General features: G+C 38.9%; 4 protein-coding genes across 4 annotated transcripts in view; 1 reads left to right on the top strand and 3 right to left on the bottom strand.

The window, feature by feature from the left end:
• LOC141908219 (glutamate receptor ionotropic, kainate 3-like) overlaps nt 1-25,651 on the bottom strand; it is a 65,843-nt gene that overhangs the window by 6,376 nt on the left and 33,816 nt on the right. The gene's annotated exons all lie outside the window — the stretch shown is intronic.
• Nucleotides 2,464-8,227, top strand: LOC141908399 (paired box protein Pax-3-B-like). The gene is made up of 6 exons (XM_074798440.1): nt 2,464-2,545; nt 4,284-4,587; nt 4,678-4,949; nt 7,388-7,572; nt 7,755-7,905; nt 7,995-8,227. The coding sequence occupies exons 1-6, from the start codon at nt 2,464-2,466 to the stop codon at nt 8,225-8,227; spliced, it is 1,227 nt and encodes a 408-aa protein (XP_074654541.1).
• Nucleotides 9,360-10,244, bottom strand: LOC141908270 (U-actitoxin-Bgr3b-like). Its single transcript, XM_074798236.1, has 3 exons — nt 10,176-10,244; nt 9,653-9,717; nt 9,360-9,565 (listed from the first exon to the last, which is right to left on the bottom strand). The coding sequence occupies exons 2-3, from the start codon at nt 9,714-9,716 to the stop codon at nt 9,441-9,443; spliced, it is 189 nt and encodes a 62-aa protein (XP_074654337.1). The 5' UTR covers nt 9,717; nt 10,176-10,244; the 3' UTR covers nt 9,360-9,440.
• LOC141908400 (somatostatin receptor type 2-like) lies at nt 12,025-24,621 on the bottom strand. The gene is made up of 6 exons (XM_074798441.1): nt 24,146-24,621; nt 16,046-16,169; nt 15,047-15,279; nt 14,623-14,773; nt 12,930-13,058; nt 12,025-12,339 (listed from the first exon to the last, which is right to left on the bottom strand). Exons 1-6 carry the CDS (start codon nt 24,619-24,621, stop codon nt 12,025-12,027), a joined length of 1,428 nt encoding a protein of 475 aa, XP_074654542.1.

The following is a 25,651-nucleotide window of genomic DNA, read 5'->3' on the forward strand; positions in this document are numbered from 1 at the left end:
AAATTTCGGTCGCGCCGCCGCCGCCGCCGCCGCCGCTTTGGTGTGTTCATTATTTACCGAGTTATTGTGGAAATTATCTTGACCAAAAATATAAATACCAAAATCCAAGATCTTTTTTGAATGTTAGTTTCAACAAAGTTTTTTGGGGGTTATTGTGTACTTTTTAAAACAATTTCTTTGAACTTCTAGTAGGGGACGGGATGTAACGTTGATCTAGTATTCTAAGACGTCTTAACGATTTTTCAATCTCAGACCACATGGAAACATGCAACAACAACCAACGTGGCACACGACATAGTAACCGCACCTCTGTTCAATCAGACAGTGAAGTATGGAAAATAAATTTACGATCTTATGAAAATTATTCAGATTTCTAGATAAACGTAGGAACTTTACCGACACTTTTCTGCGAGATAAGAATCATTAGAAGTCGGTTGCTCATCAGAATATAAGCGAGCACCTGATTGCTATTGTTATAGACAGATTGTGGTCAACAAAAAGGTGTCGCCACTATTGTCCGTAATGAGTTTATAATAGCAATTCGAGCGGAGTTAGCTCAGACTACCACAAATAAACCTCGTTAAACAATCAGTTTGTTCTGTCGTGTTATGTTGTTTAGATCTCCTGGGAAGATAGTCGCCGAGGAGGAATATTTTTCCATCGAGTTTCAGATTATATAATTTTGTTATTTGTACGGGCTCATTTTTATCTATCTTTTTGCCATTAATACAACTGGACCCCAGGTTCCACAGTTTTGAGATTGGATTTGACTCATTGAAAACTAACTGATTTTAACTCTAACTCACAACTGTGGCGCTGTATCCAGAGTTTTACAGTCAGGTCACCACACAAGTCCTAGCCTATTCACTATCCTAGAGTTGGAATTGGCCTAGGATCCAGTACCACAGTTGTGAGTTAGAGTTACCTCTGAACTCAGGATCCAGTTCCACAAATTTTAGAGTTAACTCTGAACTCAGGAACCAACCATTTACAACGCTATCGTGGGTTATGATATATTTCACGCTATCTTTGAGTGTGAAATCCTATACGGAACTCACGAACTGTTGAACCGGATCCTGCATCAAAGAAGTTGGTCCATAATTTCTGCAGGGTCCAAAAAATATGAAAACTGTTCGAGCATAGAATAATCGCACGCTTTGCTAAATGTTGGTCTATAATTCTAGTGGAGGCCTTTTCGTGGTGTTGAGTGTTTGTGGAAATACACACATTAACTCGCATTCAACAGTTAAATACATTTGATTTAATGCCAATTAAATCAGGAATTCTACCGGTTATCGACACAAAAACCCATCAGGACAATCAACTTAACAAAACACGATTCTAATTGAAACCAACGATTCGTCTGAATGGGAATAATAGCGTACAGTCAAGAGATCCTCGGGTGATTCCGGGGGTGCTTTAAACCCCGCTCGTCTGATCTTGACCGAAACGGACTGAAAATGACCAAACCATGACTAATTGTCAACAGTCCGAAACTGACCACCGCTTTTAAAACCCCCATAACGAGCTTTAATGATTATTAATATGTTGATAACGGATTTGAAGCTGTCGTGTTTAAAAGCTGTTTCAGTTTGTGACAATTATTAATAAGCTTCATATTAATGATTATTTAATCACTTTAAGGTTATTACCACGCGTGGTTCTACTATCTGCTCTCTGCGGGTTGAGGTATTTAAAAGAGGAAATTAAATGTTCCCTTGCCTGCTGCACGTGTCAGGAATAAAATGAAATCATTTAAGAAATTTGATTTTCGAACTTTCCACGAGATAACGTGCTAACTGAAAAATATCGTTGTGACATCGGAATTGATATCTTACTGATCCATTTGTCTTCAGGATCCCGTCCCATGAAGAAGTTTGGGATTAAAACGGTTGAGTTTGAAATTGTCGGCCTCATTGAAAACATGAAGTAACCGTTTAATTTTCTCGTGAAATTGGACACTTTATCAGTCAATCACAGATGAATTTAGATTAAAAAAATCCAGTTTATTTTTTATCTCAATCTCCATATTCCACGCGTGGAAATTAACAACGAAAAAATGATGGGGCCTGGTTTTTAGAATTCATGATTTTTTTGTCACACTTGTCTTTGTGTCAAGATAAGTAACCGAATCGCTGGTTTAGGTCAATCCGTACAAAGTCGAGACGAAGTTTGCCGGTAAAAATTACCATCCCAAATTATCGGTTTCATGCATTTAAATGTGCCGCATAAACGACTCAATCACTGATTCTATCAAGAGACTCTATAATTACTTGCGCCTCAAGTCAGGAAACCCGCGCTCGTTTGGCTATGTGATTTCGGAAATGGGCGTCACATGACAGCGTCTTGTCCAATCAGAGCCGTTGATTTCGGGTGTCGGCGTACTTTGAATGAGATCTTGATTTAGGCGCAACGAAATTCTTGAAGACCCATCATTAAATAATAAACTTTGGACTAGCGATCATGTGGCATCCGACGAGATTTCCAACATCTTTTCCTACGATGCTCCCTCAGCTTCCGAGCTTTCCGATACATCCTTATGAGGGTAAGTTTTAAACTCAATAATTACTGCACCGCGGTTCAGCAGACCTCACTTCATTGTTTGAACCTCAGTGACGTACTCTAGCTGAAAACTAAATCTGGAACTGGTTTCAGGACCCAGTTCCACAGTTGTTGTGAGTAAAGATTTGACTTTGACTGAAGAGTTGAAATAATGAAAATGAACCATTTGTAAACTCCGAGTTCACACCTAAACTAGCAGCTGTGGAATTAGGTCCTAAGCAAATATCGAACTAATGTTTGGATAAATCTTATTTTCAATCTAAATTGTTTTATAAGCATTATGTTTCTCAACAAGCAATTTCAGCAGAATGATAATAGGATAGGGTTGGTACTGGATCACAAGTCATTTAAGCCTATATGATTCAAAGTCAACTATGATAAAGTGGTGGGGAAGTCATCAGAATTGGTTTTGAAAATGAAAAATAACTATTTGGAGCCTTCATCTTTGCTTGAAATCATCTTTAAAAAGCTTAAGCTGTTGGTTCCAACAACATCTGCAAACATAGTTTTAAAATGCTGACAAACAAATACTAGATGACTGAGATTTGAATTCATTGCTGCAGAATTTTAAAAGAAAAAGTTTTTAGAAATTACTTGCTGTGTTTATTTTCAATCGAGCTGGACACGATTTCAAAAGCGTGAATAACGTCTATTACTCGTAGACCTAATCTAGAACACATGAAATTGATTTATTCGGGAAGATTTTCGGAAGATTTCCTTTACATAAATCACTTTTATTTGCGATGCACCGAATAACTAAAGAAAAAACAACGACATAAAATTTTAAAGCAAGTAAAATTCGTATAAAAATGCTTTTAAAAACGTAAACATATACAGAATTTGTATGTTACTTTTGTCGCACGCTTATTAATAGGTCATAATTCATGTTGAATGTTGACAGGTTTCAGTCTAATCTATTCGTTTATTCCGTATATAAATCCTCTGTGATAAATAACGTACACAAAAGAGTCGTTCCTATACATTTGTAAATTATACGGTTCTTTAACAATTCTTCTGTCGACGACTTCTTTCGCTTGAAGTTTGGCGACATCTTAACACAAACGGGGACAACAGAAATAAACCGAATTCAGCTTCAAGTCTTTAAAGCTCTAATTGTTAGGTCGTCAATAACAACAAACACAAGTTGCGGAAGAAACTCGCGATGAGTTTCGAACGATCATCGACGAAGCGATTTGCGATGATTATCGAATTCAACCGATTTAGAACCGTGACCTAACGGGCAATAAATTATAAACATATAAAAGTCATTCATACAGTGATTAAACCGCAATAGACAGATATATGCGTGAAGAACAGATCTTTACAAAATCACACATTACACAAAACCGATTTCAATTCAAACCCTGGCTTAATATGGCACTAATGATGAGAGTTGTTGTATGAGTTGTTGTATGGGCAGGAAATCTGAAATACTGTACATAACTTAGTTGTATTGCAGTAAATATTTCACTAAGTTTATAATCGAGGAAATAGAAACAATTTTTTTAAATAGTTTCAGTAAAAATTCAACCAATACTTTCTACCCGTTATTGGCGACTGATATCGTATTCTTATTTTGCGTAAAATTGAAGTATTTATTTGAAGCTCAGAACTTCGATGTTTGATGCAGGTTTACAAACAAAATAGAACTTTTAATAAAAACTTTTAGCCGGGAGATTTAAATTTTAAAAATAATTTTTTCAAAATCTTTATTCGTGCAGGTCAAGGTCGAGTGAATCAGCTAGGGGGCGTGTTTATCAATGGTCGCCCGTTACCTCATCATATACGACTAAAAATCGTCGAGTTGGCCTCGCAGGGGGTGCGACCCTGCGTCATCAGTCGACAGTTGCGAGTATCGCACGGATGCGTCAGTAAAATCCTGCAGAGATACCAGGAGACCGGTTCCATCCGCCCCGGGGTCATAGGTGGCAGTAAACCGCGTACAGCGACACCTAGCGTCGAGAAATCCATAGAAAATTACAAGAACGAAAATCCGAATATTTTCAGCTGGGAAATCAGAGAGAGGTTTGTTAACGATTTTTATCAGTCTCCTGATTTTAGTCATTTTTTTTTACTCAGTTTTAGTCATTTCAATATTCGTTGATGGTTTTGTAGATTGGTGAAAGATGAAATTTGTGATAAAGATACCGTCCCTAGCGTGAGCTCAATTACCCGTCTGCTAAGAGATCAACAACCGCTGTGTTTATCTCCGGAAATCACCGAGAATAGCCGAGAGGATCGCCGGACTCCGCCGCCGGAACAAGCGCCCCCTGTCGTCAAAGAAGCGAACAAAAAACCACCGACGCTGAAATATTCGATCGAGGAAATTTTAAGAGTAAAACCGACAGAAGACGAATGTTTATCGACATCAGACGACTCGGATAAAGGTACATAATCTAGGGAGGAAGTTCAAGGTCGAATCAATCGTACGCAGGTGTTTCAGAATATTGTAACGAATCGTGTCACGTGAACTGTTTTGCATATTGATTGTAATAACGAACGCGACAACGGTAACTAATTCCAATAATTCACCGCCCTAAACTGATTTGTTCCGACGTCTCAACGTTTATAATCAGGCCGTGGAAAAAACAAAATAGTTTCTCAAGCTTATTGATAATCATTTTCAGAACAAATCGTGAACGATATTTCGAAATTTCAAGTTTTATTTCGTTTAATCGGGACTTTTTGACAGACAACAGTGATCTGGAGGACGATCCACAGATCTCTCAGATATCATCATTAGCATTATCAACATTCATGAGGAATAATGAATAATTCTACAATGATGTTATTTCTGAGTTACCAGACAATCCCAAAATGTTTCTGTGAAGATGGGCTTTAGAAAAATTTAAATCTAAGTTTGAATATATTTCTAAATCTAGGAACTGTCAGAATAGTAAACCTGAGATAGGATTGTTGGTCATCTTAAATCCCATAATAAATTCAGCCAAAAATTAAAAGATCTATGATAAAATAATATCTATATATTTCGAGTGACGTTTCAGCTAAATACTGTAAGCCATCATCAGGCGTACTGGTGATGGCTAATAAAACGTTATTAGCACGAACTGTTTATCATTTTACCATAGAGCTTTTTCATTTTAGTTGAATTTATTGTGATATTTCCCACGTAATTCATTTTACACGGATATTGTGTACCTTCTCGACTCAACAATACGACAGTTTATCCGTTCAGATGTCTCAGTGAATTCTAATCGAATTTTCTGTTAAACATGTTTACGATTAGCTTGGCCTTTTTAATTTATCTAATTACACCTGGCACTATCGGCCACTTGCTGGCTGAAACGAACTGGCTATTAACCGATACGAAACGCTTTAAATGAGACTGATTTTGCCTCGGGGTTCGACGCCTCGCAAACGAGTGAAAATAACCAGTTTCGTGCGCGATTCTTACAAAACGCTTAATTAAGGAACGAATAGTTTGTTATGGGTGGTAGTTATAGTCGTCTGGTAAACGCGTTTACCGACTAAACTTTTTATCGATCATCTCGTCTGCTGGGTGCGAGTCCGTTGTTAATGAACTTCACACTATTGTCGGGCAGTTAATGATCGAACGCGCGGCTCGGCCGAAAGTTGACACTCTGTTAAAACGAGCCGGGTATAAAAAACGTCTCTTTGTCACCGAAACAAAGGCGAACATGAGGTGGAGTCAAACTTCTCTTGTGAGTGAATACGTGTTTGAGTGGTGTCGTTAACGGTCTGTTAACCCGAGCAACACCGACCCTACTATTAGCACAGATTCACATCTCAAAGCCTGTTTATGGGCTAATCAGATTTCAGGAGTTCGTGCGACGTTTATTTTTATTGTCGATGGGTGAAGAAACAGTTTTAAAAACGTTTTGACGTAGACAATGAAGGTCGGAACGTGCAGCAGAGGCCAATAGTTGGTCAGCAGTTGATTCGAGTTTGTTGACAGTGGAAACTAAAGCTGTTTTCAAAGTCATACCACTTTTGAGCCACGGCAGCCATTGAACGGACTGAATGCCTGCCTCTTCACTCGGAGGTCTTGCTAACACGCTCATCTCGCGGTGGGCTCAGGGCTGTTATCCAGACTAAGAAATGTTTGTGAAAAATTCGGCATTTTCTATTTCAAACTTTCTAAATATTCGACTCTGTCTTTAAGATAGTCGTAAATGTCTCATACAGGCAATAAGAAACTCTCACCCACGACGCCGCTTCAACTGAAACAGACCTCGTAAATTTTAGTCGTTTTTTCTACGATATTATGCGTAAGATTGTAACAGGTTTTGTGTGTGAACTGAAGAAACGGCGACTGTTAGTAAGACCAGACAACAGACGGGGGTGTCATTTAAAACCAGTCACGGTACGTTACCCCCTGACGCCACATCCCCTGCGGTTACAAACACGGCTTTCTTTAGAATCCGTTAATCGTTTGTCGCGGCCGCTTTTTGATTATAGGCTGTTCGACATGGTCTAAATCCGAGATGTCATCGTGGGTAGTAATTTGGTTAGAAAATAGACGAGATTTTTACTAGTCATCTGCGGTCTGTTCCGTGAACGGGCGCTGAGAAAATATAACTTCTCTCTCTGATATAGCATACAGAATATATACAAAATCAGCTTGATGCCTCTCACCCCTCTCCCTCTCACCCCCTCTCCTTCTCACCTCTCACCCCCTCTCCTTCTCACCTCTCACCCCCTCTCCTTCTCACCTCTCTCCCCCTCTCCCTCTCACCCCCTCTTCCTCTCCCGAGGATTCCCGTTATATTCTGAAATGAGTTTTAGAGTTCTCGTCTCGAGTATTTCCATCAATCGTTTATGTTTCTATTTTATTATTCTACAGATGAATCGGATGAAAACAACTCCAGTTATTTACAACTAAAACGAAAACAACGTCGAAGTCGAACGACTTTTAACAGCGAGCAGCTTCAGGAATTAGAGAAATCGTTTGAACGCACGCATTATCCAGATATTTATACTAGAGATGAATTAGCAAATAAAACAGGTCTAACAGAGGCGAGAGTACAGGTAATTATCACCCCCTCCCCCCACTGGTCATCACCCCCTGCCCCACTGGTCATCACCCCCTGCCTCACTGGTCATCACCCCCTGCCCCACTGGTCATCACCCCGCCCCTGGTCACTACATCTGACTGGCCCACTGGTCATCACCTCCACTGGTAACTACATCTGACTGTTTGTATTTGGCAGGTTTGGTTCAGTAATCGTCGAGCGCGATGGCGTAAACAAATCGGATGTGCGCAAACCCCAACTATGTGCAACTGGCTCCCTCTACCGTTCATTCCTGGATTATCACCGATAGTGCCGCCACCTACGACTAAAGACCACAGTATTGCAACCCGTAAGTTTAGTGAATATTCTTTCGATTTTACAGAACATCTTCTAACAATTTGTTTTAATTGATTGATAATAATTCATCGTTTTTTACAGATCTACCATTCACAGCGACATCTATTGGTGTATTTTCGGGGGTGTCTCCGAGTCCAGTCCTTAGCGTTTCGGCCGGTGCGATACGTCCGCTATACGCTACAGTCAATAATCGGAACCGGTCCCCGGAGTCGTCCCCTCCGCCGCCATTACATCGGAGCAGTTCGCAACTTGTGCCTTTATCGTCGTTATTACCCGGTACCACAGACATTGTAAAACCTTCCTCAGCGCGATAACATCCACCGTCGTGGATTCTTCAGTCATTAGCAATCAATCTGCATTTAATCACGGACTCTCTCATTTTAGAGTCCACATCTAACTTAAAACTCTAGAGATGTCCATGCGTTTTGTATATAGAATCACGCCATTTAAAGTCATTAAGAATCGTCAGTGTAAATATCGATTGTAAATCTGTGTACATATACGGTATGAATTACTGTTGAAATCGGCAAATAAATTGTATATGAGATTCTAATAATGAATCTGTTGATTGTTTAACGGATTTTTTCTCGACCTAGAATACGGAAGAATAAACAATCCCGCAATAACTGTTTCCATGAAGATCGCACTTAGATAAATCTCCGAAAACTGTCAGAATAACAAACTTGATTTTGGGATTGTAAGAATATATCCGGCCCTAGTGTTTCACTGTCGTCTTTATTTAACAGTTATTAGCATTGACCAATCAGAGAGGAGTTTATACTGGGAACACGAAACGAACGTCAGACAAATTACTATGGCCACAGCGTAATAAAAAGTTCTCTTATCACTCGTAATGATCGAATGCCGACTTCAGTGGTTCTCACTAAGCGATCGCTGCTTAAACAGGTCACCCTCGAGTCCTACCTGCTCAGACTGGTCACCCTCGAGTCCTACTCAAACAGGTCACCCTCGAGTCCTACTCAAACAGGTCACCCTCGAATCCTACCTGCTCAAACAGGTCACCCTCGAGTCCTACTCAAACAGGTCACCCTCGAGTCCTACCTGCTCAAACAGGTCACCCTCGAGTCCTACCTGCTCAAACAAGTCACCCTCGAGTCCTACCTGCTCAAACAGGTCACCCTCGAGTCCTACCTGCTCAGACTGGTCACCCTTGAGTCCTACCTGCTCAGACTGGTCACCCTTGAGTCCTACCTACTCAAACAGGTCACCCTCGAGTCCTACCTACTCAAACAGGTCACCCTCGAGTCCTACCTACTCAAACAGGTCACCCTCGAGTCCTACTCAAACAGGTCACCCTGGAGTCCTACTTAAACAGGTCACCCTCGAGTCCTACTCAAACAGGTCACCCTCGAGTCCTACTCAAACAGGTCGCCCTCGAGTCCTGTATCCCAAAATATCTAATAAAAGCGAATCTAATGAAAAACATTTTTGTTTTTTGTGATGATTACTTTATTCGCGCTTATTGATGATGAACATCATAATAAAACATCGAACTGTGTAACATGTTTAGTTAGGACAACATCTTCCCATCAATCTTGAGCAACATCCGCTGCTGGGTCCACCGATCAGCCAGTAGGTACCGTGTTTACCGTTACAGAAACATGGAAGTCCTCTCTCTTCAATTTCAACCTCTGCAAATTAATAGAAATCGGTAAAATTATGAATTATATACAATATGAAACTAGAAAATCTCGCACGCAATGAAACGAATGAATTACCTTCGGCAGCGATGGCTCCGATGACCATAAACAAGGCCAAGGCGATGAACAAAGTCTTGTACATTCTGAAAGTAAACGATGAATTTTTAAGTTGAGTATCAAATCTCTGATGAGGGAAGGATGTGTCGCTGCTCCAGATATCGATATTTTTCACTCAATTTTTACTTTCATCTTAGAACAAATCGAAATCAAATATTAATTTTAAAACTGTATACGATATAACAATTTATACACAGTAATAGATTCTAATATGACAGCGAGGATATTTCCGAAGTTTTAAGCCTGAGAAGTGAGACGCACGCAGGACCCGGTTCTACAGTTCTCGATTTAGATTTTATGGTTAAAACATGGAATTAACTTCTACTCAAATGTCAAACTAAACCAAGAACTGAGACTCGGAAAGTTTTCATCACGTATTACAGTAAGAAACTGCTCAAACAATGGCGGCATCTTCCGGAACCTGGGCGTAGATTCATCATCACTTACCTCACTTGTTACTGAAACTGTAAAATGTGTAACTTACCTGAGTTTTGAGTGCTTTGTCGGAAGATTCACAACAATTAACAACTCCCAAAACGCGACCCATTTTATAGTTTGATGACATCGTAAGCGGATTGTAAAACAATCCGCTTTTACACTTTTTCACACGGAATTAGTGACTTTTTGAGCTGTATTTTGCATTCGGATTTTTTTCAAACATTTTTTGAAATTCTATATCAGATTTTTGAATTTTTGAAACTACTCGTTGGCCTATTTCCTCAATTTGTGCTGATGACCAAACGAGGGAAACTAAGGAAAACTAAACTGAACGTTATTTGACGATTTCGAAAATAACATATGTTGCTAATGTAGACGATGTATGATATCATACGGACATGTAGGCCTATATTTAGGATCGATAAACCTATCGAAAATAAAGAATTTGAATATATCGACAATATCGACGATTGAATTGAAGTGACCGGCAACCAGTCTTGCCCAAGTACTTAGAAATTCATTACCAAAGATACAAATTCATAAAATAGAGAATTAGTAATGAAATCTATCTAATCGGTTTTTATCATTTTAATTTCGAAACACCAATATTGATGACGTAGTGCACATCGACTCACACAGTCATGTACCCATTAAATATCGATGGTGGTTGTGGCTGAATCGGGTCATGCTAACAAATCCGTACGGCTAGAGGCGCGATTAAAAGTTTGGTTTTCTCGCAGTTTTTACGGCGTCGAAAAACGAGGTCAAAGAAATGTAACACCGCATCTACAGGTCTCGCGGAAGGCTGAACCAAACTCATACATTCAACTCATCAATTGGGTTCAATACCACCCAAAGTAACGTGCCACCCAATAGACCACTGGATCCAGTTCCACAGTTGTGAGTTAACTCTGAGTTAAAGCTAGTTCATTTTCAATGAGTTAACTCAGAGTCAAATCTGAACTCTCAGAACTGTGGAACTGGACCCTGGTCTGTGGTGGACAACAACTCATCTAGTCAGTTTGGTGACCATTAGCAGATCTGACTAGCCATGGGTAGGATGACTGTTTTAGTATAATAATGCCCTATCATCTTTTAAAACTACGTAGGTTTTTTTCTCATGACAATTGGCAGGAATTTTCGATGGCATCTGTTGGTGTCGAGTCAGGTGATAATTCCACCAAAACAAGCGTTTTTGTTATAGAAATTCGAATAAACTCCTCACCCCTTACCCCTCACTCCTCACCCAATCTGCCGCTGCTGTTTCTGCAGGATTTACATAAATTCTCCAGTTAACAATAATTCATCGCGCATAGATGAACTGATATTTTATTCATGCATTTTTCAACGCGGTATTTTTCCAGCTGTCACTCATAGAAGGCTTAATGTGCAACCCATCTCTAAACTAACCGCCATTTTGTAGAATATAGTCTTTAGATTGGATCAGTGTTACCAGTACGTTTTCATCTGACAGTCAGAAATCAATCGTTTTGTATTCATCAGGATCCACAGTTCCACAGATCCACAGATGTGTTAGCCAATGAAAGAAACGCCTGATAGACATTCCACATTAGACATACGACATCATACATACAACGCACGTCATCCGACATAAAACAAAACGAATACATTTCAAATTATATCAAAACTTTAATGGATCACAATATAATTTCATCACTAACAATATTTCACAAATATATATAATTTAAATTCAAACGTTGATTTTTTTTTCAGTTACACAACGGATTTACAGTTCAAACGATATAAACGTAGTATAGTCTTTGTTCTGAAACACGAAACACTTTCATACGCTGGATTTTTATTTCGATTGGGAAACGCTTAGATCGGGGTTGACGATGTATAATAGATCTGTCACCAGGGGGCGTTACCGGCGACTATTTTCCTAGTTTAATACTCTCGTACTCAGAAGAATCGATATTATTATCTTGGATTCTTCTCGAGCTGATTTTGCGTTCTGTTTGCTGCGAGTATCGCGACATCAACATCGTGTGGGATGTCGTTCCGTTCGTTTTCGTTTCCAACTCGTAATCAGAGGTTCGACCCCGACCGAAACACAACTCGTACACGCGACGATGGCAGACGTAAGCGCGACACACGTGACGTAATCCACGCTGGAAATTACTCGACATAAACCCGTAAACAATAGGATTTACACAGCTCTGAACGTACGGCAACAGATAGATAAAACCCTAGAACGGAACGAATTTAAAGTCATAATAAGATCAACTATATCCACTTATCAATCATCGCAATAAATCCCTTATATGGAAACGCCTTTTCGTAATATAGCAGCCATCTTGGATCTCGCATCATTTCGACGAAATCGCACGTGATTTGGGAAATTGCTAAGCAAGTGTTGCGTGATTCGTGTTTCTATAGAAACTATTGTGAAATGTTTCAGAAGGATATGAAGTAATTTTTGTTCAGACAGTGTTTGCGTTTCGTGTAGTCCACTACAACTCCGTACACCAAATATCACGCATGAACTTCTGCTTATGAGCAATTGTTATTTTTCTAGGAGAAATAAACTAATTGTAATTGTAATTGATCCAAAATGGCCGCTAAACGTAAATAGGTGTGCTGATCTAGGAACCAATTAACTGCTGAGTAATTAAACAGAGAGGTTAATTAACATTGCCACTTTTCGTGTGGTACTGCATTTATACACTGGCAGTTATTGAAAGCAATAATGATATCCCTGTTATTGGGCGCTGGTTTTTAAAACAATTTGCAGTTATCTCAATTAGCGGCACTGCGGGAATTAATTACGTTTTTTTACCTTGACAATCGGGAAACTTTCGTCCTCGTAAAGGAATTGTAAACGATACCGGATCAAGACGGCGAATATCAGTTTCGGTCCCCAACAGACGAGGAATATTACAACCACTGTTATCAACATCTTAATCACCTAAAAATGAATAATATTCACTGAAAAGTTAATCACGGAAAAACAGTGAAATTTCTTTTTATATAACTTATGAAAAAGTTCATGGCCGACATTCTGATTTCAACAGCTTTTCGGATAAGACACTCTGTCGGATTATTGGAAAAATTAACGACGAGAAATTAGAAATTCTGATTTTTGTCACAAATAAAGACAGAGTTTTGAAACTGACACTGAAACGAAACACTGAACGATCTTAAACATTTCTCACTAGTAAAATTAATCGGTTTTTATTGTAAATGTATTTACTAACCATAAAAAAGCAATGGTCGAAAGACTAGACGCGAAATAACTTTGCAATAGATTGATGATGCTTTTGGAATAATTAGCATTTATATGAAATTTGAGGCGTTTATTCTAGAGATATCAAGTGAATAATTATACAGGGCTAAATGTGAATTACCTAGAAAGTAATTTGAGACGACAGAAATCTGAGATATCAGTAAAATTAGCCGTCATAAACATATATCAACGCGTTATCAGCTTTCTACAAGACTCTATAGTTATCTGTTATAGAATCTAAATCCAGACGATGATGATGAGATTGTTTCCTGACCGCAGGGCTCTATGTAGTCGACTCAGTGAAAGCTGCTGCTGATGCTGACTGTAATTGACTGATTGAATTTCAACCTCAAACGATCCAATATTTACTGTCGCCGTGTCCACTAGTCAAATAACGAGGCATGGATGAATTTCCAATCGGATAAAACCGTTCGCTCACGGTCAACATCGAAACTTAAGATGTAACTTGAAAAGGGAAATCTAATATTTGTAACAGGAATATTGCGGTGACATCCATCGCTTTACATGTTAACAAACACCTCGCACTACGCCTTACTGATGCTGGGCTACAGACTAAGGGACCGTCTCGCACTACGCCTTACTGATGCTGGGCTACAGACTAAGGGACCGTCTCGCACTACGCCTTACTGATGCTGGGCTACAGACTAAGGGACCGTCTCGCACTACGCCTACTGATGCCGGGCTACAGACCAGGGACCGTCTCTTTGAAAGCTACCCTAACGTTTTATTAATTGTGTTATCCTGACTAAAACAACTTAACGCAGATCTCAAACTTCAGCATCGCACAGTACGCGACATAGTGGCCGTCGCGTAGGGAGGGGACAGATCTTCCACTCCCTTTTTGCACTACAGATCAGAGAATCACGCTTAGACGAAGTTTTGGCCAGCTTTAGCGACCAGCTTCCGGTTCACAGTTGCGAATTTGGATCCACAGTCAACTTGTAAAAGGGTCATTTCTAAAAGAAATTCCCTGCGACAGTTCGAGATTTGCTTACGAATAATTTGTCAAATACAATATAAAAATTCATATAATTCTATATTTTTGAAGTTGTTTTGTAATCGATTGATACGTAATAGCATTCGGGGAACTCTAGACGTTGTTTCAACAATTGACTCTTTTTAGCAGTCCATCAACCCGCTATAGGCGTCGTGCTCCAGAGCGACGTGGTGCTGTCGTAAAACCCTTAAAACCCACAGTTGCGTGTGTTTGAACTATATTCTATACCTGTTTCCTGGCTTTCTGCACTACGGCGCTATGTTCACGAGCTCCGCGACTCGTCGTACTCGCTCCACGTTGACTGCCGCCCAAGGATACGTTAGAATACGTATTTGATGCTAAACGATGTCGACTTTCATCATCTGAACATGAGCCATTTCTACAAATGATAATCATAGACATGATCTGACTTGACATACCACGAAGGGCGAGGGGCCCGTGCGCCTTGCGTGACATCAGAAATACTCATCAGAATAATCGAGATATTTTTAAGGCGTTTGTTGATTATTGCAGCGAATGCATATTTTCTTTTTTTCAACGAACGTACGCCATCCTTGCTTGTCAGGAGACCAGTGTCAAGAATTGATTGTAGAATCAGAAATAAGAGAGGCATCATTTTTAGCCTTGAAATAAGTGAATAAATCAAACGTACCGTTCATATTTTTTTGATTGCGATGTTGTCATCTTGGCGAGTTGTCTAGTGCTAACCCACAAAACGTATACAACTATCGAGTAACAGAAAGCCATAATGAACGTAGGTAACGCAAACAGAATACAGAGCTGGTACCAGGCGTAAACAATTCTCCATTTACTATCCACGTGGTCGACACATAACAGAATCGACACTTTCGTCGACCCTTTATACCAATTGGTCAATTCTGACCCCTATTGATGGAAAAAATATAATAAAAGTTGTATCTGAATTTATCAAATGAATATTTGAAAGGTAAAGTTTGAAAGTTAGGAATCGGCACTAATAGCGATTGAGTATAAATACCACATTTAGTATAAAGAGACTATTAGGATAGAGTCGAAACATCGAATAAATTCTAGTTCAAGGATTAACATTTCAGACTATATTTATTCATAGTGTGCTGGGATTTTATGTCATCTTTTCAAATTGGACTCAGAGTGTTTTATATCAATGGTTATGTCACTAGAGAGAATCATCAGGTATCTATTTATCCTATACTATGTGAAATTGATATTTTTAGTGGATTTTACTCCGTGATGCTTCCTGTTATCATCTTAATGCTTCATTTCTTTTTGATGTGGCGAAAAAAACCCTAAAAAATAAACCCTTGACATTTACTACTGAACGATATTTGGTTAAGAGAGCGTGGGAGATTTAAAAAACGAACTGGACAAAGATGCCTTAAAGAAAGAGCAGGATGTCAAACATCGCATTGGCGGGAGGGATTTGATGTTTCTGATGCCAAAAGGAACAACATTTCTATAAATTCTAAGCTGTTTCGTGTCACTCAATGTATTTTTTTCTCGTCCGCGGAACACATGTTTATTGTGTATGGATGAGGGAATCACTAGAACGCGGTTAATACCCCCGGCCGTATACATAAACCCTAAAACACGGAATAAATCAAAGATTTCAGCGCCGTGATAAAAGTTAATAACATGATGTTATCGTAGTTACCTGGACGGCGACCGCTGGCAGCGATAGCGCTACAGATAGCAGCCATACAGACAGTATAATGATCTTCGTTCGCCCGATAGTAAACCACGACCTGGCGCGCATCGGATGCACGATTACTATATACCTGAAAATGAAATTCATACACTCGTGATTGAAAATAAATTTATTTGTGGAAAAAAAATTAGATATTCACTAAAAATGTTTTGAAAGAAAAAATTGATGTAGTTAATTCGTGGAAAAAATTTAAAAATCCACCAAAATGGTTGTTTTAGATATAGAAAATTGACCATGGTTCGATTTCGGATCAGCGGTCTCGAAGCTCCACATGGCTGAACCTAAATAAACCAGCTAAATTCATGATGGCGTCAGAATCAATTTCACAATACGTCGTTCAAAACATATTGTTAATACTCGCTGTGACATTGATCGAGTTTAGAATCTACTTCCTCTTAGATGTTTGCGATATCTGTTTTGTAAAGACTCTTCATTGTATTCGGGAACGGTTTCATTTGATTTGTTCTCGTTCAGTGTCCCCTACCGGTGATACCTGTAATCAGAATCTGGCCGACTATCAAAATATTTAAAAACCAAACGAAACGGCGCGACACAACCCGCATTCATGCTGTGACTAACACCTAGACCACAATGATAAGAGCTCATTTCTGTGATCGGGGTAAAAACAACGAGCGAGGCGACAAACTTTGGGGACCATATAGTTATTGATAAGAGTTATGAGCACCTGCGTGACGGTCATTAATGACTGATCATATCAGCCGAGATCAATACAATACTGAACAACAGCAGCATCGATAGCCTCCAGACATTACAACATGTGAGCTTTCAATATCCGATAATAAAAACCACAAACAGATGAATGAAACAGCGCGAGCTCTTAATGCGTTCATTCAAAAGTTTCAGACAAAAAAAGACTTGAGATGACAGCGAAAGGGGCTTCGTCGTTTCAGCATTTTGAATTCGAACTCAAATTTACCATCCACTAACACGTTTTTACTCGGAGTCGACCGTTAAAAACTAAATGAAAAAAAAATGGAGTTACAGAGTTCTCATATTTCTTTCATAGTTCCCGGTAAAGATTTTACATTGCAAATCAACTCAACAGTCGAATCTGATAGTGATTCTATTCTACGGGGAATCCGGTGGAATTTTCAATGGCATTAATATATTGTAATTCTAGAGAGGGAGAGAGGGAGGGAGAGGGAGGGAGGGAGGGAGGGAGGGAGGGAGGGAGGGAGGGAGGGGAGGGAGGGAGGGAGGGAGGGAGGGAGAGAGAGAGAGAGAGAGAGAGAGAGGAGAGAGAGAGAGAGAGAAGAGAGAGAGAGAGAGAGAGAGAGAGAGAGAGAGAGAGAGAGAGAGAGAGAGAGAGAGAGAGAGAGAGAGAGAGAGAGAGAGAGAGAGAGAGTGAGAGGGAGGGAGGGAGGGAGGGATGGAGGGAGGGAGGGAGGGAGAGAGAGGGAGGGAAGGAGAGAGAGGGAGGGAGGGAGAGAGAGAGGGGGAGAGAGAGAAATGTCTACCGGGATGATATAGTTAAGAGGAAGTTACAGGAAGTTGAATGGAGTGATTTCATGGTTGATGACTTTCCGGTTTATAACGTGCGTCGTATATATGTATTTATATATATATATATATATATATATATATATATATATATATATATATATATATATATATATATATATATATATATATATATATATATATATATATATATATATATATATATATATATATATATTATATATATATATATATATATATATATATATATATATATATATATATATATATAATATATATATATATATATATATATATATATATATATATATATATAATATATATATACAAAAGTATTGCAAGTTTATCCAGTTGCCTTTTTAACGATATTAGAAATTTATCGGTACCTGGAAATGTAAATTAGCGTCATCCTTCAAATTCAAGTTCGTTGTTTAAAAATCAACAATTCTCTAAAACTTAATGTATTGAAATAATGTGTCTAATGTCTCTCATTGATTGTATGTATTTTTGTACCACACAAATATTGAAAACTTAATCAGATTTTAGATCTATTTTACTTAAATTCAGTCATCATACAATACGGGAAATATAGATTAATAGAAAATCATGAAGGGTTCAGGCATGCCGTACTGTGAAGTGAAAACCCACAATAAAATGAAAAAAAATAAACTAGTAGAGACAATCTGAAGTTTCTATGAGCCATTTTCAAAATCTGATCAACATAAAATATTGAGTCTTCTAGTTTTTCTTCACTTTACTGTAGATTTTCACTCCATTAGTGTTAAACAGTCACTTTTTGTCTATGGAAACCGAAAAGCCCATGTGGATGTGGACGACATTTTTAAACAAGTGGACCAAAATCTAACCGTCAGTGAACCCGGTAATTAGAGGATTACGCACTATTCGTAAGTGTGAAAACAACTAGACACGTCTTACAGCAAGCTCAACACTGCGGCATAAACTACCACATTTATGTGTTCCCAAGTTGACACTTAATGCATATCTTTCACTTCCCCGTAGGCGACCGAGAATTACTGAAAGTCTTAAAGACTCCTTTTTTCTGATGTCGTCATCGCCTGAATGTTGCGGTAGAGCCTTTCTCTGCGTCTCCCGTGTAAACAACATCAGTGAACATTAGACAGGTCGCACCGATAGCGATCTTAACCGACGAGTACACCTTTGAAAAAACTACTAGCTTAACTATAGCACGGCTTTTGCACCACCAAGTGGCCAAATCCTCGAAAAAAACACATTGATTTATTACCCGTATGGCTAATGGTTAAAAAGGGCAAAGTAGCATTTAACAGATTGTTTGAACAGGACAAATTGGCAAAAAGTGATTTTTGGCAAACAGATTATTGTCGGAGGCACGTGAGACCGTTTTCAATTTCAATAAAATGCTGACATTTCAAAACGAATCAAAACCGACAAAATTCTAGAAACTGTTTCAGAAAACTGTTTTTCTTTTCAATTCAATTCAGCGACAACTTGTATCGATTATATGATTAGTGACGTATAATCACACGTGATCTAAATGATGATTAACGACTCGTATTGTTGCGTGTCATCTGCCGCATTTCGGTTCAAAATGAATGAGTATTTGGCCGCGTGTGCAGGATTCAGTCCGGGTCTCGTGATTGTAGAGGCTTTCCTCCGCAATCAACACAGCTTTAACAAAAACCATCACGATCAAAGCTAATCACAATAAAACCACTGATGGCACCGTAGATTCTGATTGGTTGTTCATTGTTTCTGTCAGGAACATCCTAGTCACTTGCATATTAAGTCCGTTTTTACAGAGTCCGCCTGTGGATCTAGACATAAAACCGGGTTTTAGTTTATCTGTTGTCTAAGTGCTTACTAAATATACAGATTATGATAAAGCACGATTGATTATTTAACCGCCAAAACTCGTTCGAAATGGTAAAAAGTGGGACCTGAGATTTCCAGACTTCTGTAATCATTAAACCTATGTCTAAATCGTTGCAATCTCATCTCAACTCATAAATCAGTCTCTAATTGATTATTATCGTTTATTCACGCGAATTCTCGCGAGAATTCAATCCACCAATTTGCGCTGATGATTTCTCATCATGTTTGAACTTTTAGAGGAATTTTCCAGGCTGCGACCATCTGATCATCCATTAACAAGTTAATGTGTCTTAAATTCCGGTCCTTCTTAGTCCAATAATGCTTCAATTCTATTCAATAATTTGTCAGTTTTCCACCGTAATTTCATTATTGCTGCGTCTATTCTTTATAACGTGTCAAATCGCGTTTCCATAGCCATCAATCGTGACGTCATTATAAGTCTATTCAAATTTACGCGAAGGTCGCGACATCTGTCGGAGCGGTAATGAAATTCATTTATCAGACGAAAAGATGGTGAATTGAGATTGTCTTAAAAAGAAATTAATTGCTAATCTTCGTTGACGATTGATGTGAAAGTTACCCGGGTTCATTCCCATTTCGAAAGCTCCTTTCGAAGTAGAGTTTGACCGTTTGTCCTTGAAACACCATCTCATCTTTGAACAGCACACCAAACCAAACTCACAATTTCTTAATTATTTATTGTCACGCGATGTTAAAATGGCAAGCTGAAATCTAAATCACTGGTTGCAGTACTCGAGTGACGTCAGTAGCTCGGTCGCGGGGATAATTCATGATGCTGTTGCCGAGTAACAAGCCAAGTGGGTTCGAGTCCCGCTGGCTGCTTAAAGTGCGCGTGTGATGCTTTAAAGGTCGCGGTCCCACCCAATAGGGTCGGACGTCAAGATTCAAACAGCGCGCTGCAAGATTTAAAATTAAAACTTATCATGATAGATGATTTATCTGAATGTGAATTGATCAATGGACCAGTGAGCGGTCCTTCTGTTTGTGGAAATATAGAATTTCATTTTTTTACGCTAAAGGCGGATGTATCGAAATTGAACACGAATTGGATGAAGTTTTAGTAGTTCCATCGCCGCGCAAATATTGGACTTATTATAAACCGCGAAATAGCGCGCGAAAAATAATTACTGACTGAATGGTTAGAAAACTTGTAAAGATTCCGGGAGATCACAGTTTCAAGAAGCAGATTGTGATACGGGTGGTTTTATGATGGATGGATGTGATGCGGGTGCCGGTTGGAAGTGTCGACTACACGATGCTTTAGTCGCTGATTACTAGTTCGGTTCAAGACGAGACTAATGTAAATAAGTATGGTCTCAAATCTTGAGCTGAATAGCTCATCAGTTCGACCTCGCTTGGAGTCTCTTCAACAAGCTGTGAAAATATGTATTGTATACATAAAACTCGTAAAATCACATGGAGAAATTCAAATCACGTTTTGTCAATTTCATACGACAGGTTATCACCATCGTATGCTTTAAGATATTATCATCGACGTCTGAAGCTAGCGACAATAATTAATAAGCACCTTATAGCCGCATCGAGTCATTAAATCTCCTAGGAAAAAATTGCATTCTCTTTTTTCGACGTTTCGTTGGTAAATTATCGTGTACAGAACTGAGCTATGCACAGTGAGCCATCGCGCGGCGTCTAATAATCACGTGACCGTGTCAAAATTCAAACTGGTACTAGCCCATGGGTTACAGTAGCTGGGCCGCACCGGCCCAGGGGCTCTGGTAATTCAAACTGGTACTAGCCCATGGGTTACATTAGCTGGCACCGGCCCAGGGGCCCTGGTAACTCAAGTTGGCACCGGCCCAAGCGCTGCGGCAAATCAAACTAGTTGCTGTAAATCCCATTATGATAAAACTAGCTTGACGAAGATACGATCATTTATTAAGAATCACTTTCTGAGTTTCATCTTGAAAAAACGTGAAATCATAGAACACGTAAATCAAAGCGAGCGCCTGTTGTTAATTGTAATTTATGCCGATTCGTGCCTGGAATTGTAAAACCATAAAATAAAACTTCGGCAAATATTCCCGCATCAGTGAAGACAATTTACAGAATGTGTGCGTGTGATTTAATTGGCGAAACAGTCGTGATTACAAACGGCGCTGGAATAGAATAGGAATATTGGTTGAAACGAGAAGCTAGTCGCGCAGCCACTTGATAACTCAAAAATTCGGCTTAAATCTTAACGCTGATCTGGCTATAAAACTAAGATGGTCTAAAACTGGTCTTAGATCTAAGCCTTCGCTGTTTCTAGTTCAAAGAATTAGAATGTATTTCAATGAATTATCAATCAATGTCGATGTCTTCACTCCCTACGGACCAGAACCCCAAAACTCCCCCACCCGCTCCCCCGAGAAACTACTCCGTGAACGACAGATCTAATTACGACTTTAGTAATGATGTCACGCTTTCTCGTGGCCTCAAGCGTCATTTGGAGCAATTAAGATAAAAAGCTACTTAAATTCCCACAGAGGAGCCCGCGTTGGTGGATTACACAGCTTACCCTGGGTTTACATTTTACAAAAGATTGCCAGATAGAAAACGAGTTGCTATATTAAGAAATAAAAGATGGTGAAAGAAGCATGAAATTGTAAAAGATGTTTGATAACCACCGTGCATGCAGTCTGCACAACACAAACAAAACAACAAAAACTTAGACGAGAAGAGAGAAAAAGAGAAGTGGTTGAATGATAGTTAAAAACCATTGATGAAACGCTTAAAGAATCCGTGTCCTAAAGATAATAAAAAATCAGTAATAGAGTCCGTAATGTTTCCTTGAGTCAGTAGTTCGTTTGAACGTTTCAAATAATTGTATCCTGCATCATCGGTAATATTGTATCAGTATTTCTGGAGATGACTGATTAAGTCGAAACGTTGAATGAATTTTAGCTCAAGGAAATATTTCGGACTCTTTTTATTTCTGAGTGTGGGATTTAATATCTTTACTTTTAAGATGGTTTCCCTATTTGTTGTACAAGTTTGAAAAACTCCGGCGACTCGTAATGTATAAAGTCTATCATTATGACATGGACTCGAAAACGAATTCATTTTTAATTCGTTTTTTCGAGTCGATGGTTCTGGTGGTGTTGTACCTCACACCATAGCGCAGTGTTAAAAACAAATAACAATGCGAGGATCTAGGGACGATTCTCCGGTAACAGCCGTCGCGGTTCGTTCCACGAGACTATCATTTATCAAACCTTAATTAAAACACAGTCTGCACTGACAACACTTGAATTAACTTCCAAATCCGTAATGTGAAATTTACGATCTCCCCATTACGTGTATTGCGCATGCGCACGTTTCTATCGGTGTGACGCTATTGTTTATATACCGAATCGATATTGATCGGATATTAATTAATGACCTATAGAGAATAAAAAACATTTCGAATTCATAGATTCTGTTCGTAATGAAACGTCGATAGAACCGATAGCAGTAAAAACAATAATAAACTTCAGATGATTATTCTACGATGATTTATTCATATATCCGATGTGTTTAATCTTGTGTCGTCAGAGAATTGGTGAAATTATCGGGATTCGTAATATACAACCATATACTCTTAGTTATCAACGGGCTGTTGAAATATCGCCCTCCCCGAGTCAATTTAGAAAGGTTTTATGCAAAACACGGATCAAGGAGCCATGATCTCGATGTTGGCTGTCCAACTTATAATGAATGTTTCCAGCCCGATGTTGGCTGTCCACCCATTAATGAATGTTTCCAGCCCGATGTTGGCTGTCCACCCATTAATGAATTTTTCCAGCCCCATGTAGGCTGTCCACCCATTAATGAATGTATCTAGCCCGATGTAGGCTGTCCACCCATTAATGAATGTTTCCAGCCCGATGTTGGATGTCTGTCCGCGCGAATAAAACCGGCTTCTAGTTGTATGGAAATTCAAATGACTTTTTAAGGATTCTAAAATAAATCCTTACAAAGTAAAATGCTTGAACATTTCTATCAGTACTGACCATGGAAACTGTCCGGAATTGAGCTGATAACGCACGAGCACGCACAAACACGCACACACGCACATCTTTTTATATGATAATTGCACGATGAAGAAGCTGTTATATCCCGTAATGATTAGACTCACGACATACATCAAACAAACCTCAATGAAATTCATTTTTTTTAATTAAGACGAAAACCAGGATTGAGAAAGCAATTCGTCGATTTACCGAATTTACGTAGTTCGTTGCGTAATTGAAAATTGATAAGATTTCTTTTAAATACGAGGAGAAAAAACATACGTCAAATTTAATTTGATAGCCGTAGAAAATCTCTGGTCTCAGTACTTTTACCTAGTCCGATCAAACCTAGTCCGATCAAATCTAGTCATTTAATCAATGTTGTAGATAAATCTAAGCTGAGAAACCTATTTGTTCAGCAAAGCTTTTAATTGAACTAGTTCCAGTTTTCTCTCTATCATTTTTAACATATTTCATATGCACTTAAAGCTCAACCATTTATTACTATAATAATCAAGATTATCATTATCACTAATATTCTTATAATTATTATTCTTATAATTATTATCATAATTATTATTATTATAATTATTATCATAATTATTATCATTATTATTTTTATACTATTGTTATCACCATTATTATTGATATGATTCATCTTGAAAGTTTCTTTACTGACCTTTCGAGGCTCATGGCTACCATGTTAGTTATCGATGCGATTGTGGTGAACATTTCGGTGAAGGCGAATATCTTGCAGAAAGTTTCGCCCATGTGCCAGTGAGTGGTGAAAAATCGTACGAGTTCGCACGGAACACAAATCGTCAAAAACAACACATCAGCGAGGGCTAAACTGACCAGAAACAGAGTCGTTACCGATCGTGATTTTCTGTTAAGGAGAATCACTAAAACGACGATCGCGTTACCGACAAATCCGAGTAAGAATGTAACGCCGTAAATCAGTAAAGCCGGTATAAATATCGGTTCTCTGAGCCACGGTTTAGCGATATTATCAATATCTCCGCTGTAATAAAAATACCCATCATCGTCCATGTATTCAGCAACCATCGGATCAACGAAGTTTCCATATTTGGTTTCGTTTTGTAGTTTATCCAAAATCGTCGTCAAAGTTGCCGCGATGTTGTCAATTTCTTTCATGATTACACGATTTATCAAATTTACTCATCGATCATGATTTTTGCTCGGTAGTTTTTACTCGTGTAACGGCGAGGAGAATCAGTCAACACGTGTGTGTGGATGTTGACTGAGCGACTGTGAACTCACTCTCCTCTTACGGCGCACATCATCTCTTCGCGACGAAAACATCACGGTCACCAGTCCGTTCTGCGCGTGTCGACACAACATCGCATCTACTCGAAGAATTATGAAATATACATTACGAAATTATTGGAAAACATATTTGACAACAATTCACGTGGTCGCGAATCCTGCAATGCGGAGTTCATTCCCATTAGACGCACGCGGTATTTGCCTTTTTTCCTTGGTATTGTATAGATAACTATTGTTGATGCTAGTAGCTCAAGTAGCTGAATGCTTATTGTCAATTAATCATTATTAAACGTAGTTGAAACGTCAGTAAAACATCGAATACAGATCTACGCGCATCCGTTTCAAAACGACATCGAGTATATACTACAGCAAAGTTCGTGATTGGAGATTTTGTATCTAGACGACGGTTACGAATCGACCAATGAGCGACGTGTATTCTGATTATTAACCCGAATGATCAGTAAGGCTTATCACTAGCGCATGTTGTCCGTCGCATTTTTTTCCCAGGACTCGACGACGAATTGACATAATTACATTTGGTAATTACATCTGTAATCAAGATGGACGGGTTTTTTTTTCTGCCAGACTGAGACGGTGTCGATATCGCCTCGAACGATTCTGAGGTGAATCGAGCTCAAGTCGAATCCGATCAAGGTGACTATTTATCTTAGGTATTTCTTGAAATATTTTCTCTGTGCTTCATATCATATACTCTTTTAATTTAGATACCACTCTCAAGTCAAAAGATCCGACTTGAGCGGAGTCTACTGTACCATCCAACTCAGATATCACTCTCAAGTCAATAGATCCGACTTGAGCGGAGTCTACTGTACCATCCAACTCAGATATCACTCTCAAGTCAATAGATCCGACTTGAGCGGAGTCTTCTGTACCATCC

The sequence above is a fragment of the Tubulanus polymorphus genome, chromosome 7 (genome assembly GCF_964204645.1).
Source record: "Tubulanus polymorphus chromosome 7, tnTubPoly1.2, whole genome shotgun sequence".
NCBI lineage: Eukaryota > Metazoa > Nemertea > Palaeonemertea > Tubulaniformes > Tubulanidae > Tubulanus > Tubulanus polymorphus.